Source organism: Mesocricetus auratus, unplaced genomic scaffold (assembly GCF_017639785.1).
Source record: "Mesocricetus auratus isolate SY011 unplaced genomic scaffold, BCM_Maur_2.0 Super-Scaffold_100676, whole genome shotgun sequence".
NCBI classification, from domain to species: Eukaryota; Metazoa; Chordata; class Mammalia; order Rodentia; family Cricetidae; genus Mesocricetus; species Mesocricetus auratus.
In genome coordinates, this window is record NW_024429266.1 from 103,106,312 (window position 1) to 103,120,010 (window position 13,699).

General features: G+C 59.6%; 1 protein-coding gene across 1 annotated transcript; it reads right to left on the reverse strand.

The window, feature by feature from the left end:
• Nucleotides 1-1,572: 1,572 nt before the first annotated feature.
• Mknk2 (MAPK interacting serine/threonine kinase 2) lies at nt 1,573-12,208 on the reverse strand. The gene is made up of 14 exons (XM_005083294.4): nt 12,056-12,208; nt 11,800-11,916; nt 8,001-8,088; nt 7,815-7,916; nt 7,639-7,736; nt 5,785-5,864; nt 5,524-5,597; nt 5,329-5,433; nt 5,192-5,247; nt 4,992-5,087; nt 4,592-4,786; nt 3,970-4,134; nt 3,807-3,850; nt 1,573-3,542 (listed from the first exon to the last, which is right to left on the reverse strand). The coding sequence occupies exons 2-14, from the start codon at nt 11,848-11,850 to the stop codon at nt 3,317-3,319; spliced, it is 1,380 nt and encodes a 459-aa protein (XP_005083351.1). The 5' UTR covers nt 11,851-11,916; nt 12,056-12,208; the 3' UTR covers nt 1,573-3,316.
• Nucleotides 12,209-13,699: the final 1,491 nt, after the last annotated feature.

Consider the following 13,699-nt stretch of genomic DNA (forward strand, 5'->3'; position numbering starts at 1 on the left):
TATTAAAAACAGATATTTAATTTAAAAAAAGACAGGGTTTCTCTGTGTAGCCCTGAGTGTCCTGGAACTCACTCTGTAGGTCAGTCAGCCTCAAACTCACAGAGATCCGCCTGCCTCTGCCTCCTGAGTGCTGGGGTTATTAAAGGTGGATGTCTCCACTGCCCAGCCTAGCTGGGGACTTTTATGGACTGAACGGTGCAGATGTGTGCACTTGTGCGTGTGGCGGTGTGGCAGGGACGGGAGGCAGGGTTCACATGTGGACGGCAGACAGCCACCTTAGGCATTGTTCCTCTTTGTCGTTTGCTTCTGAGTGTCAGACTGGATGGTCTGCAATCCCCTGGGCTCTGCCTCCTGCGAGCCTTGAAGCATTGGCACTCCCTTTGCATTCTGGTTCTGTGCCGTGCCCCATGTGGGTGCTGGGGGTCCCCTCCCTTCCTCACATTTACAAGTGATTTATTTACTTATTGAACCTTTTTTGTTTGTTTTTGGAGACCAGGCTGGCTTCGAACTCACAGAGATCCGCCTGCCTCTGCCTCCTGAGTGCTGGGATTAAAGGTGTGCGCCACTACCGCCCCGCTGAACCATTTTTAAAATCGTTTTGAGACAGACAGGCTCTCATGTAGCCCAGGCTAACACACTACTGATAATCCTATCTCAGCCTCTTAAATGCTGCGGGTGAATGGAGGGCAGAGGGCAGCTTCTGGGAGCTAGGGAACCAAACTGAGCTGGTCAGGTGTGGGGGCAAGCGGAAGGCCGGCTTCTGCTTTGTTTTTTACAGATAGGATCCCATGTAGCTCAGGCTTGACTCAAAGTCCCTACCTGGGCAGAGGATGACCTTGAACACCGGATCCTGGGCCTCTACCTCCGGAGAGCCTAGGCCACCATTTCTAGTGTGTGCTTCTGGCTTGAGGAAGGGCTCTCCACCACCGAGCCACCAGCTGGACCGTTCCAGCGGGGGCCACATGCCAAGCTTCTAACCCTCCCAGGCGCACCACGCCCCGCTGGCCCTGCCAGCTTGGGTGGTGACCGCTCCCTGCCCTCTGCCGCCTGCCAGGAACAGCTCGTCCTAGCCGAGGTTGCTCTAGAATTTATTTTTGTGGTTTTCTCGAAGCTGGTGGAGGCCGCCCTCTTCCACGTCTAGTCTGCGGGGTGGCAGGGATATCCTCGGCCCCACCTCGGGGGACATGCAGGGCCCTGCCGGGTAGTAAGCTCGCGCACGTTGGGTCAAGTCCGGGCTCCTGGTCATCTGGGAAGTGTCAGGAGAACACTGGCACAAGCGGAGGCGAGTGACGAACTGTCACCCCAGAACGCTGGGGGCAGAGGCGGAAGGAACTCAAGGTCCACCTCCGCTGGAAGCCTGGGCCAAGCCACACCCCCGGAGCCCTCCCACAGGGCAGTAGCCCCGCCCCCCCCCCCGCACTGCCAAGTCCCAAGCTTGTTTTTCTTCAGTCTTGAGCTTCCCTCTGGTGACGTCACCTCCCTGGGACCCATCCAGAGGATGTGCAGAAGCCAGTCCAGTGACCCAGTAAGTCAGGACCCGCGGGCAGCCGCCCTCTGTGACGGCACTGCAGGGATTTTTAAATGACTTTTATTAAATCCTTACAAAACAGAATACAAAATCCTGGCGTTGACAGTTGGTGGGAAGCAGTCTGTAGCGGTCTTTTCCCTGATAGGATGGAGTTGAAAGTGCTTGCATGTCCCCACTCTGAGACAGGGTTTTCTTCCTTTTTACAGAGTTCAGCATGGTTTGTGGCCAAGCCACCCCAGGATCGCCTCATTCACAGGTAAGGGGTCTTGACCCGTGCTCCAGGTCGGGCATGGAAGAGACCAAGGAAATGACAGCCCTGCTTGCGGGGAGGGATCAGCTCTGTGCAGTCAGGTTGCTTCAAGAACCTGCAGGGGCGTCCTCGGTGCCCAACAGCAGAATCATGCTGGCGGGTGAGAACAGGGCCCGGGAGTCCTCCTCCCTCCAGGGGGTCTTTGGAATCGTGTTGAGGCAGGCAGGGCTGAAGGCATGTCACCTCCCCTACTGTGACAATCCTATGAGACAAGGGAGGAGGGCGGAGGGTGCTGGGCAGTGGGTGTCCCAGGTCCCCACCCACCACACCCCAACATTCAAGTACTCTTCAAGAACAGGGAAGCAAGTCAAATTATTAAAAAAAAAAAAAAGCCTAAACTAAACTGGATGAACAACCTTGACAAGGAGTTTTGAGGCCAGGGGCTGCCCTGGAGACACCTGAGCAGAGGAGTGGCAGGCGGGGTGGCCTGGCCCCCAAAGCCGCCCCCGTCCAGCAGGGCCACGGAGAAAATGGGAACTCGTATTGCATAGTAGCTCGTGGCTAGAAACAGCCCCCAGGCCTGGGGCACTGAAGGGCCACCCAGTGCCTGCCCACCTTGTCTTGGGTGTCCTGGGGGGGGGCGAGGCAGCTTTTGCCCCTTTCCTGAAGGTAGGTACACCCAAGCTGCTGCCCTTAGGGCAGAGGGAAGGTGAGGACCCTCTGGGTGCTGCTGCAGCTCTGGGTAACAGAAGGTAGCCAGGAACTCATGAACTCCAGACCCAGGGGCAGCACAGGGCAGGGTGTGGCCGTGGTCAGGCTGAGCCCTGAGAAGGGTGGGAGTCACTTGGGAACCCCGTGTTTGCTGATGAGGTCCTTGCCCAGCACCTCCCCTCCTGATGGAGCTAGCTGGGTTCGGGTCGCCCTCCAGCTCTGCCCCTGGCAGGTCTGACCCAGGGCAAGGGGCTAATAAGCAGCCTGGGAGGAGATTCTGATTGTCAACCCTGCATGGACAGGGCAGGCAGGTGATGGGGACATCCCCATGCACCCAACCCCAGAGGTCTCTATCCAAGACAGTGGAATCCCGTCCCAGACTGAGTGCTCTGGTGGGGACAGACATGGGCCACTGTGCTCACCAGAAGGGCCTGTCCCTGACGGTACTGAGGGCTAGGGAGAGGGAGGCGTGGGGTGCTGACCCTGCGGGATCCCCAACCCTGGAAGACAGCAGTGGCTGGAGTGGGGCGCAGGTGGCCTTCACAGTTGACAGGCGAGCATCGTGGGGTGCAGGCTGTGTGGCCCAAACCCTCCGCCCTCCTTCTGGGCACTTGCTTTCAAAAGTGGTAAAAGGAAAACAAAACAAAACAAAGCCAAATAGGCAGGGTGGGGGGTGAGGACAGAGAAAAAGAAAACACCTCCCAACAGAACCCAACATCCCCTAGCAGGACCCAGGAAAACTGCTGCCTGGAATGGCAAGGGCGGTGCCCAGGACCCTGGCCTTCAGGCCCTGCAGGGCAGGGCGTATGTACAAGGGGCTGGTGGGATCACGCACGGTCCCCCACAAGGACCACGGGGGTGCCGGACAGGCTTGCCCTCTGTCGCCGCTGGGCCAGCTTGGACTGGGAGGGTGGAGACAGCTGCAGGCAGCGTGAGGTAGCTCGGATGACCACGGGCTGGTCCTGCCCCGTGTCCTCCTCACACTGGGCCAGCTGCCGGTTCATGGCGATGGCCTCAGCAGCGAAGGACGTGAGGTCTTTGGCACAGCTGTTCCTGAGAATAGGATGAAGACTGTCACACGCGTGTGCCCTTCCCTGCAGCCCACTCAACCCCAGTGCCCACCCAGGTGCCAAGATGGTACTGAGGGCTGAGAGTCGCCGCCCACATCACAGCCATTAGCAGCCCCACTGAGGCTCCTGTGGCCCTGACAGCTGGGGGTCATGGCTAAGGCACCTGCTCAACACCTGCAGGCTCTGGCTTAGGTGCTCCAGAAAAACAAAAGTCCAACACACTCACATCCATGGTCCCAGGGCTCACCTCTGCAGAACCAAGGGTGTCGGGAGGGTGTTCTCTGGGGCGCACTGCAAGAGGGCAGGGCAGGAGGTCAGAGGGCACATGGGGGGGGCAGACCCCACCCACATATCCAGTCTGTGTCCACGTAACCTTCCTAGCTCATCCCTCCTTAGGCCCCACAGCTCACCCCCTGCACCCACGGGTGCTGCAGGACTTGGGCAGCACTCAACCTCTGCTTGGCATCTCGGACCAGCAGCTTGGAGATGAGGTCTTTGGCGGCGAAGGAGATATGGGCCCAGTCCTTGTCGGGGAACTCGTACTTCCCCTCCTGGATGCTCTCAAACAGCATGTTCTGGGGGGAGGGGGAGAGAGTCACTCCTAAGCAGCCCTGGCCCCATGCAGATGCCCTAGCGAGGGTGGGGAGGCGGCTGAGTTGTGAGGGACTGTGGAGAAGGCCTCACACAGATGGACAGATGGACAGACAGCCCATGGATGGAGCACTGGCAGCTCTCCCAGAGGACCCAAGTGTGTTCTCAGCAGCTACATGGCAGCTCATGTCTGCAAGTCTCGGGGAACCTGACGTTTTCTGCTGACCTCCACAGGCACCAGGCACACGGTACAAATGCGCACACACACACGCACACACACACACACACACACACACACACACACACACACACACACACAAATAAAAAAGAAAAAGAAATGGCTCGGGCCCAGGGGTTCAGTCTGAGGTCCCGGGGAGCCCAGCACCTCACTTCTCCTCCCAGGGACCCAGGCTGGGGAGAAGACTACTCAGGCAGGCGCACCTGGCAGGCTGGGCAGGCCTCCCCACGGTCCCAGCCACAGTCGCTGCCACAGTGGCCCACGAAGGGTGGGTAGCCGCTGAGCAGGATGTAGAGGATGACACCCAGGCTCCACAGGTCGCAGCGCTTGTCATAGATGCTGGCCTCCTCACTGAAGGCCTCCACCACCTCTGGGGCCATGTACTCTGCTGACCCACACTGCAGGGCAGGCACAAGTCAGGGTATGCCGAGGTCCAGCCAATCAAAGACTGCTGATGCGTCCCCATAGCAGCAGATGATGGGGCCCGACTCCGCCCCCATCCCTGCCAGCCAACCAACGGTTGTTGCTAAGAGGAAGCCATGCTGCAGGAGAAAGTGGCAGAGCCAGCCTAGCACCTGAGCCTAGTGCCTACCCCGCCCTCACCGGGGTGAGCAGCTCAGGCGTGGAGATGGGAGAGCAGTCGCCGTTGAGTTTGATGCCACTGCCCAGGTCAAAGTCACAGATCTTCACTGGCGAGACCTGGGGGGGTGACGTGCACTGTGGGAGCCTGCCTGCATGCTCCCTGCTGCACTAGCCTCCCAGGGGAGGGGCAGAGCTGGAGCCCAGGGAGTCAGGGGTCTCACCTGGTTGGGGTGCTCACACAGAATGTTCTCTGGCTTTAGGTCCCTGTGGGCGATGCCTAGGGATGCGGAGCAGGGAGTTAGGGGGGAGTGCCTCTAAAGCAACCAGGGGTGGGGCAGCCTCCACAACCTTACCACACCTTTGTTGTGCAGGAAGTCCAGGGCACTGGCCACGTCCTGCACCACCACGCTGGCCTCCAGCTCGCTGAAGTGACGTCTCCTGTGGATGTGGTTCAGGACGGATCCTGTGGTGCAGGCCAGGGACAGCCAGGTCACCCTACAGGCCAGCCAGCTCCTGCACGCCCCCCCCCCCAGTCCTCTCCTCCCAGACCCACCTCCACGCATCTTCTCAAACACCAGGTAGAAGCGGTCTTCCTCCTCGAAGAACTCGATCAGCTCCAGGACATTCCTGAGTTGGGAGGAAGAGCAGAAAGGAGAATGAGGCGCCGTGAGGACCTCAGTACCTGCTGCCAAGCCTGGGGGCGGACACCCTCACGGTGCCATGCGCCTACGGAAAGCCTGTTTTTCCAGCTGAGCCCGGCCCGGCCCTGCTGAGGTGATAGGTTCTGAGAGATGGCCCAGGCAGGCCACCTTACCTATGTCCCTGGCACTGGTACAGCATCTCCACCTCCCGGAACACCCTGCTGCGGATGTGGCCCAGATGCTTCTCGATGATCTGCAATGCAGGGAGGGTCATGGCACCTGGAGAAGCTGCCTAGATGCAGCCTGAGGGTTGGCAAGCCACAAGCAGGCCCACCTGACCCTGGTGTAAACTCGGCGCCAGAGCCTGGCTCCGCAGTTCTGGGGGACATGGTTGTCTGAGGGCCTGGAAATGGGACTGATGACAGTGTCAGCATGCACAGGGCCCCCTGCTGCCCAGGGAAAGGCGGCGGGGTGGGAGCACGCAGCCCGCTCTCTACCCTGACCCGTGGCCCTCACAGGACTGCCTGAGGCTAGGCTCCTACAGGAGCCCCCTCTACCAGGCGGATACCACCACTACCCCAGCAGTCTCAGCTCCCACATGACCCATGCGGCAAAGCAACAGGCCACCTGGCTGCCAGCGCAGCCAGGACCACACCAAGTCCTACCTTCTCTCCCCCCACCAGACTGGTCACTGGCCCCAAGGCCTGGGTCTGGCTTAGGCCAACAATGAATCTGAACTTTAGGAAGCCAGCCCCTCTGCCCCCAGTAAATGGAAGGCACTATAGAGCCTTTGCTCTTAAAGAAGAGGGGCCCCCAGGACCCCGGTTCTCCTCAGGCTGGTACCCTGACCCTCACTCAGCAGCTGGAGGGTACAGTACCAGTACCCAGTAACAAAACCCCATCCCAGCAAGGGGCCTTCCATTGCTAAGAGCCAGGGCTGGGGATGGCCCAAATTGTCTAGATAAAACCAATAACCCTCGCCGGGCGCTGGTGGCGCAGCCTTTAATCCCAGCACTCGGGAGGCAGAGGCAGGTGGATCTCTGTGAGTTCGAGGCCAGCCTGGTCTACAGAGCTAGTTCCAGGACAGCCTCCAAAGCTACACAGGGAAACCCTGTCTCGAAAAACCAAAAAAAAAAAAAAAAAACAAAAAAAAAACAAACAAACAAAAAAAAAAAAAACAAAAAAACCCCAAACAAACCAATAACCCTCACGCCCACTCTTGAGGAGGTGGGGACAGCTCCACCAGAGCCTCTAACCCTCCAGGCAGTGCAGTGGTCCTCCCTGCCACCCCTCCCAGTGTTTGTTCAATCCCCCAGCCATCCCAACCTTGGTCCTCACCATCCGCCCTCCACTGTCCCCAGGTGTCAGTGGTCACTGAGGTCACCATCAGGAAGCCCCCAGGTCCCAGCAGCCATCATCACAGTAGTGAGCTACCTGCCCCCTCTGGGCCTCAGCCTCTCTATCTGTCAATGGCAAATGACAAGGCTGCCCTGCAGAGTCACCAGGAGAGCAATCATCTAAGCACATGCTGGGAGCTCCCAGAGACAGGGACCACAGCTTTGACATCCTAACTTCCAAAAGACTCTCTTCCTTTCCCTCCTCTGGCTGCCATCAGACTCAGGTCACAGGACGTCTCTGACACGGTTGTCTGGCCTGTCAGAGCTCTAGGTACACACAGGAGTGGGGAGACCACACAGGACTTCTCTTAAGGACCTGGGCTCCAGTGCAGATACAGCTTTTCTATGACTCCTCCAGGCCAGGCACCCTCAGAGTCAGAGGACCAGCCTTAGGGACGGGCAGGCCGGCATGGCCTCATAGCTCCCAGTTCTCAGTAGCCATGCTGGAGTTCACTGCCTTCGGAACATGGGATGGGCCGAGGCCAGCTGGCACTGAGCCTCCCGAGTCTCCAGGTCTGGCCTGGATTTTCAGGGTGGCCTCAGTCACAAGTCTTGGGGCCACTTTTAGATACTGGTTTTCCATGGCTGTCATCTGGGGGCTCAAAGGCCCCTGGGGTCCGCCCTGCTCACCTTGACAGCATACTCCTGGTTGGTGATTAGATTGACACAAGTCTGCACACGGGCGTGGGCCCCTTCCCCCAGCACATCCTCCTGCAGCTGGTACACATCTGGGATGCGGATGGAGAGGTGAGGGACAGTAGGCAAGCGCTCCCCTCCCCGCCCACCCACAGCCGCCGCCCACTCACCTTCGAACCTGCCTGAGAAGCTGTCGGTGGCCCGGCATCGCTTCTTTTTCCGGCCTCTCTTCTTGGCATCTGGGATGTCGATGGGCTGGCTGGAAGGCATGTCTGCAGACAGAGACCCCGGTCAACTGCGTACTCAGCCTGCCTCCCTCCCACAGGACCCCGTGTTCCCACCCCGTGGGTACTCACCAGGACGGGCCTCGCGCTGTGGGCTGAAGTCAGCGTCCCTGTGCTGGGCAGGGTCTAAGGAGAAGGCCAGCTCGAAAGGGCTCTGCCCCTGTCGGGAGGGCGTTTGTTTAGGGTGACTCTGCCAGAATGCCCCAATCATCCTCCACAGTGCTGAGGCAGAGAGCAGCAGTCACCCAGGGGCCCTTGGCCACCCAAGGAACACTCAGGGTAGGATAGCCTCTGTGGCTAATTCTTTGTCCTCTTCACCCAGCATGTGGGCTTCCACATGAGAAGCGTCTTGAGGCCTCAGTGGCAGAGAACTGTGTAAGCCAGAGTCCCTTGGGGTCCACAGGATCCCAACTCAGGGTTTTACCAGGAGACACTGTGGTTGTCACCTGCTCCTGTTACTGGTATGGAGTAGGAGATGGCCAGGAACACCACAGAGACACCACACTGAGGGACCCTGTTGCCTGACTCTGGGAACATGACCTTCCTCTCCCAGTCCGGGGCTGAGTGACAGGAAGTGTAGGCCACACGGCCTGCCTGGCTGGCTGAGGGCTAACTTCAGGGCCAGGGGTGAGATTAAAGGGGGGCAGGGGCAGGCAGCCTTCACTGGGACAGACAGCCTGTTCTCCCATGGCCTCCCAGGACAGCTCAGGGCCAGTCTCAGCTTTCAGGCCTCCGCTTCCTTGTGGCACTGGGTGTCACTACCTCTCCTCACTGAGCTGCATGCTGTCCCTCCCACGAATGTGAAGCCCTGAGGGCCATGGATAGGGGCATTTCCCGAATCATAGCGGCCTCTCAACTCACTGTGTGCACCCAAAGTCACTACCTCCTGAGGACTGTCAACCCCGGGGTCGCCGATTCGGTACACATCACCAGTGGCAGGGGAGGCTCACAGGCGAGGTACCCTGCCCAGGCCACAGCCTGCAATGTCTAAGAACCCTCTGAGGGTGGCTGGGATCCAAAGGGGACACCAAAGGCCCAGCTGCCAGATGGGAGGACAGCCTCGAGGCTGACGGGAAGGGAAAGCTGAAGGCCGAAGGAAACTGTTAGGAACGAACACGGCGAAGGAAAAACACTTCCTCATCATGGTGCTGCCGTCACCCGCGCAGTAGTCTGCAAGCTGGGAAACTGAGGCAAACCCCAGTTTCAGAGTGAACAAACCACCCAGAGAACAATGTGTGGCCCACGAATGGGTGTGGGAGCCAGGGTTAAGTCTGATGTCCGCAGTGGGAGGGGATGACAGGGTCACCTGAGAGAAAAGAGTCTCCAGGAGGATTCCTAAGGGGCTACAGCTGAAGGAGCCAGACAGACACCTGGAGATCAGAGGCCAGACGGACAGCAATGGAGGAACAGCCTTGCAAGCTGACCTGCCCCCAGCAGAAAGTCACTAGGAGACTGGCAGAAAGGGGGGGCGCCCTGGCAGGCCAGAGGGAGGGGCACACAGTGGTCTGATGAGTCTTGGTACCAGGGCAGCCACTGGTACCACAAAAGGTCGGGCTGAGCAACTGGAAGGGAAGGTGAACCAGGCCTAAGGACAAGGGCGCCTGAGGCCAGGACCTCAGCCTGCAGACCCTTCTCTGGGCAGCCTGTCGCGGTGAGAGAGAGATGGAGGCAGCTGTCAAGCTCTGGGAACCTTACAAGGGTGAAAGGGGCCCAGTGTGAGCCTCTGATGTTATCTGGTCACTGTCTCAACTGATAAGCCTGGGGACACGGATAAGCACAATCTGTACAGGAGGGTCAGCTGGCTGGGCACATCCCCTAAGGGAGACCCCCAGGGCCACCTTAGAGGCTTCCAATTAGTGCATTAAAGAGGGGAAACAGGCCGGGCGTTGGTGGTGCAGCCTTTAATCCCAGCACTCGGGAGGCAGAGGCAGGCGGATCTCTGTGAGTTCGAGACCAGCCTGGACTACAGAGCTAGTTCCAGGACAGCCTCCAAAGCCACAGAGAAACCCTGTCTCGAAAAACCAAAAAAAAAAAAAAAAAAAAAAAAAAGAGGGGAAACAGAGCTGGAGCTGTAGTTTGGTCTGTAGCAAGCATGAAGCCCCAGGCCCAGCAACTACTAAACCCCAGAAAGAAAAACAAGAGAAAGCAGACAAGTAACCCAGGTAGACCGAGGGTCCTTGAGGAGCAGTGGCCTAGCTCCAAGGAGCAGTCATGTGGGATGGGTTCCAGAAGGCAATTCCTTGAGGGACGAGTCTCCAGCCACCTGCAGGGTCATCTACCAGCCAGGCCCCGCTCTGTACACAGTGGCCATGCAGAGGCAGCCTGCAGCCCCAAGTGCTGTGTGGGCAGTCCAGTCTGGTCCAGCCAGCCTCCCCTGGGTCTGCCCTAGGGCCTTGAGTCAGCAGGCCTGGCAAGAGGTGGCTAGAACCATCCAGAAAGCTGGGGTTTGCTTTGGCAGCCTTCTTGGCCCCATGTGATGACCCCATCTAGGCTCACACAAAGCCCCAGGAGGGCAAAAACCACTGTCGGTGACCTTCTCAGACCCATCTCTCATTGCTGCTCAGCCCCAAAAGGCAGCTGATCGAGGAGAACAGGCATTTGGGCCGGGGTGGGGCAGCTAGCCAGGGGCACTGGCTGGACAGGCCTGGGAATTCTGCCCTATCTGCATGCTCCTCCCACAGGAGTGCAGGCATGTACATGCGTGGGTGCACACACACACACACTCACACGCACACACAGAGGAGTACAGGCATGTACACGCGCACACACACACACAGAGGAGTGCAGGCATGTATACGCACACACACACGCACAGAGGAGTTCACGCATGTACACGCACACACAAGCGCGCACACACCCCCTGCCTTCTCTTCATACAGGGCAACAGGTACCCTGCCCCGGGAAGCCATTATATAATCCAGCCTTCCGGGTGGGGTGGGCAGGAAGACATCACTGTGCCCCTTAGGCCAGGCCCCATGGTACCGCACCTGCCCACAGGATTCGCACCTACGAAGACTCAGTCAGCCACCATTAACAACACTGCACAAACTTCCTGTTCTGACAGTAGCTAACACTCTGGGCTGGGGTGTCTTGAGGGAAGGTGTCCACAGGCCACCACCAGGTGTGGGGGGCTTTGCAGTGGAGCAAAGCACCCCAATGGGCCCAAGGGTTTCCCCACAAGACTGCAGCCTGCTGGTCTCAACCAACCAGCACACAGCCAGGGGACAGACACAAGGTTCCCCTGGGACTACACACAGAAGGGAGAGACCAAGCTGAGAGATTGCAAGGAACAGAGAGCCACTGATCACAATCCAACCTGGGGGAGTTCGTCAAAGAGCCAGGAGCAGCTGACAACAGGGCTGTGGCCCCTGACACCTTCCCAGACAGAGCGAAGTGGGGTGGAGGACACGGGACTGAGGCCGGGCAGAGGGGTCCTGCAAGAGAACCTCCTAGGAAGCTGGGGACAGGGCTGCAGCATCAAGCACACGGGGACAAATGTAGGGTTCACCTGAGACCACACACACCAGGCTGAGAGCTGACAGGGGAGCCTGGGGCAGCTAGGAAGAGTGAGTAGGCAGCCAGAGACCAGGTGCAGCCTGCTGCCCGCACAAGCGGACGTGGAAGCTGCAGGAGCACGAGATTCGCCTGGGATCATAAACAGGCTGTGACCAAGCCGCCTGCGAGGGGCATGGGCCCAGCAATCACACGCGGGGGGTTCCTGGAAGGGAGCTCCAGGGCGACTGGGGACAGGGCTGCGGCCCGCTGACCCCCACGGCCTCCAGCGCACAAGCCCTTCCAGGCCCCGCCGCCGCCGCCGCCCGGGAGAGCTCTGCTCATCCGTCGCACCCGCCACCGTCGTGAGACCCCTCACCTTGAACGAATGATGGAAGCCCTGAAGTTCGGCCGTTCTCTTCTGCACCATCTTCAGTCCGGGCCCCGCCAGCGGGGGAGGGGACGCGGGGCCCGGGGGGCGGCCTGGGAGGCGACCCTGTGGGCAGAGGAGACAAAGGGCCGGCGCTGAGCGGGGCGCTCGGCCGGGCGGAGGCGGCCGGGGCTCGGCGGAGCTCCCGCGCCGGGCTCGGGCGTCCCCCCTCCCTGGGCAGTACGGCCCTCGGAGCCGCGCTCACCGCGGTCCGACCCCGGCCGGGGTCGCAGCGCCGTCACCCGACCTCGCACAGCCCGGACCCCGCTCGGAGGACGCGCCGGGAAGAGCGCCGCCACCACCGCCTCCGCGGACCCCTCCACCGGGCCACCGCCGCCGAGAGGAGCCGCGCGCGCGACCGGCGCGGCCGCTTTTATAAGCGCGGTCCCGAAGTGGCCCGGCCCCTCCGCGCAGGCCCCGCCCCTTTCAGAGAACAGAGGAGGCGGAGCTTCCAGCGGCGCGAGGGCGGCTGCACGAAGAGCACGCCGGGGATGCGGAATGCGGCTGCGCGATCCCAGCGTGGGGGGGGGGGGCGGAGCTTAGCGGGGCGCCTGGTGCAACTGCGCAAACAGCGCGCTGGGGGGCTGGGCAGTTCGAGCTTTTTTGGGGGGAGAGGGGAGGCCGCTGAGAGGGAAGTGGCGCGCGGAGCTTTAAGGAGTCGCCAAGTGCCGCTGCGCGTTCCCGATGTGGCCGCGGCGGCGTTGCCGAATGCGGCTGCGCGATCCGGGAGGGTACCCACCCGGAGCGCAAAGGCCGCCCTGGCCATCATGCGCTTGCGCAGAATGGCATTCAAGACTCCGGGTAGCGGAGGCCACCTGAGTCCGGTTCCAAACTGATGTTCCCCTGTCCTTGAGCCTGGTAGCGAGTCTGTTGCCGAAGGAGGAGAGACAGCCCGCCCTAATTTGACTTAGAAACTAGAATGCGGATTCCCTTGGCCTGTGCCCGAGCCATGGCTTCCTGTTGAACCCCTTGGATCCCGTGGTGGGTGTAGCTGGGGCAGGAGGGGCCCAGATCCCTGATTCAAGTTGTGATTGAAGTTGTGACAGCTGGCTCAGATGCTTGTGTGCACAGCGAGTTTTCCCTGCCCAGGCTCGTTTGTTTAAAAGTTTTCCCATCTTCCCCTACTGAGGCTGGAGCGTGTCTAGTTGCTGAACCAGAACTTGGCCATCCCTAGGTAACTGGGAAGCCCCAGGAGAGGAGCCCCCTGACCCTATCAGGAGTGTTATTTGTGTGTGTGTGAGCACGCAGGGCAGGCACACACACATGCTGTGTGAATAGCCCAGGAGGGGTGGTGTTACAGGCTGTGTGGACCATGTCTTGTGGGTGCTGTGACTGAACCCTGGGCCCTCTGCAAGCGTAACAGGACTGAGCCTCTGAGCTATCTGTCTAGCTCCCAAACTGTAGGGAAAAGGGTCCAGTCAAAGAAACACACCCTGAGCAGAGCCAAAGAAACACACTTTGGCCCTGGAACCAGAACCAAAGAATGTACCCTGACCCTGAAACCAGTGCCAAAGGAACACACTTTGTTCCTGGAATCTGAGTCAGTGAAAGAAATGCACCCTGGCCCTAAAATTGGAGCCAAAAGGCTAAAAAGGACCAGAGAAAGAAACACTTTGGCCCTAAAACCAGAGCCAAATCTGATCCTAGCCCTGTGCAGAAAACCAATCTATCCCTGAGCAGGAGATCTAGTCATTCTGAGCTCTGGGATTGAAATCTGATCAATCCCCACCCTGGAAAAACTCCACCCCCTAAGAAGCCCTATATAAACCCTGTGCCTGTTCAGCGTCTGTCCATCTGTCATGTTGTCCTCTGCCACTGTGGCAGAGGGTAGCCACTCTGCTGGATTTGG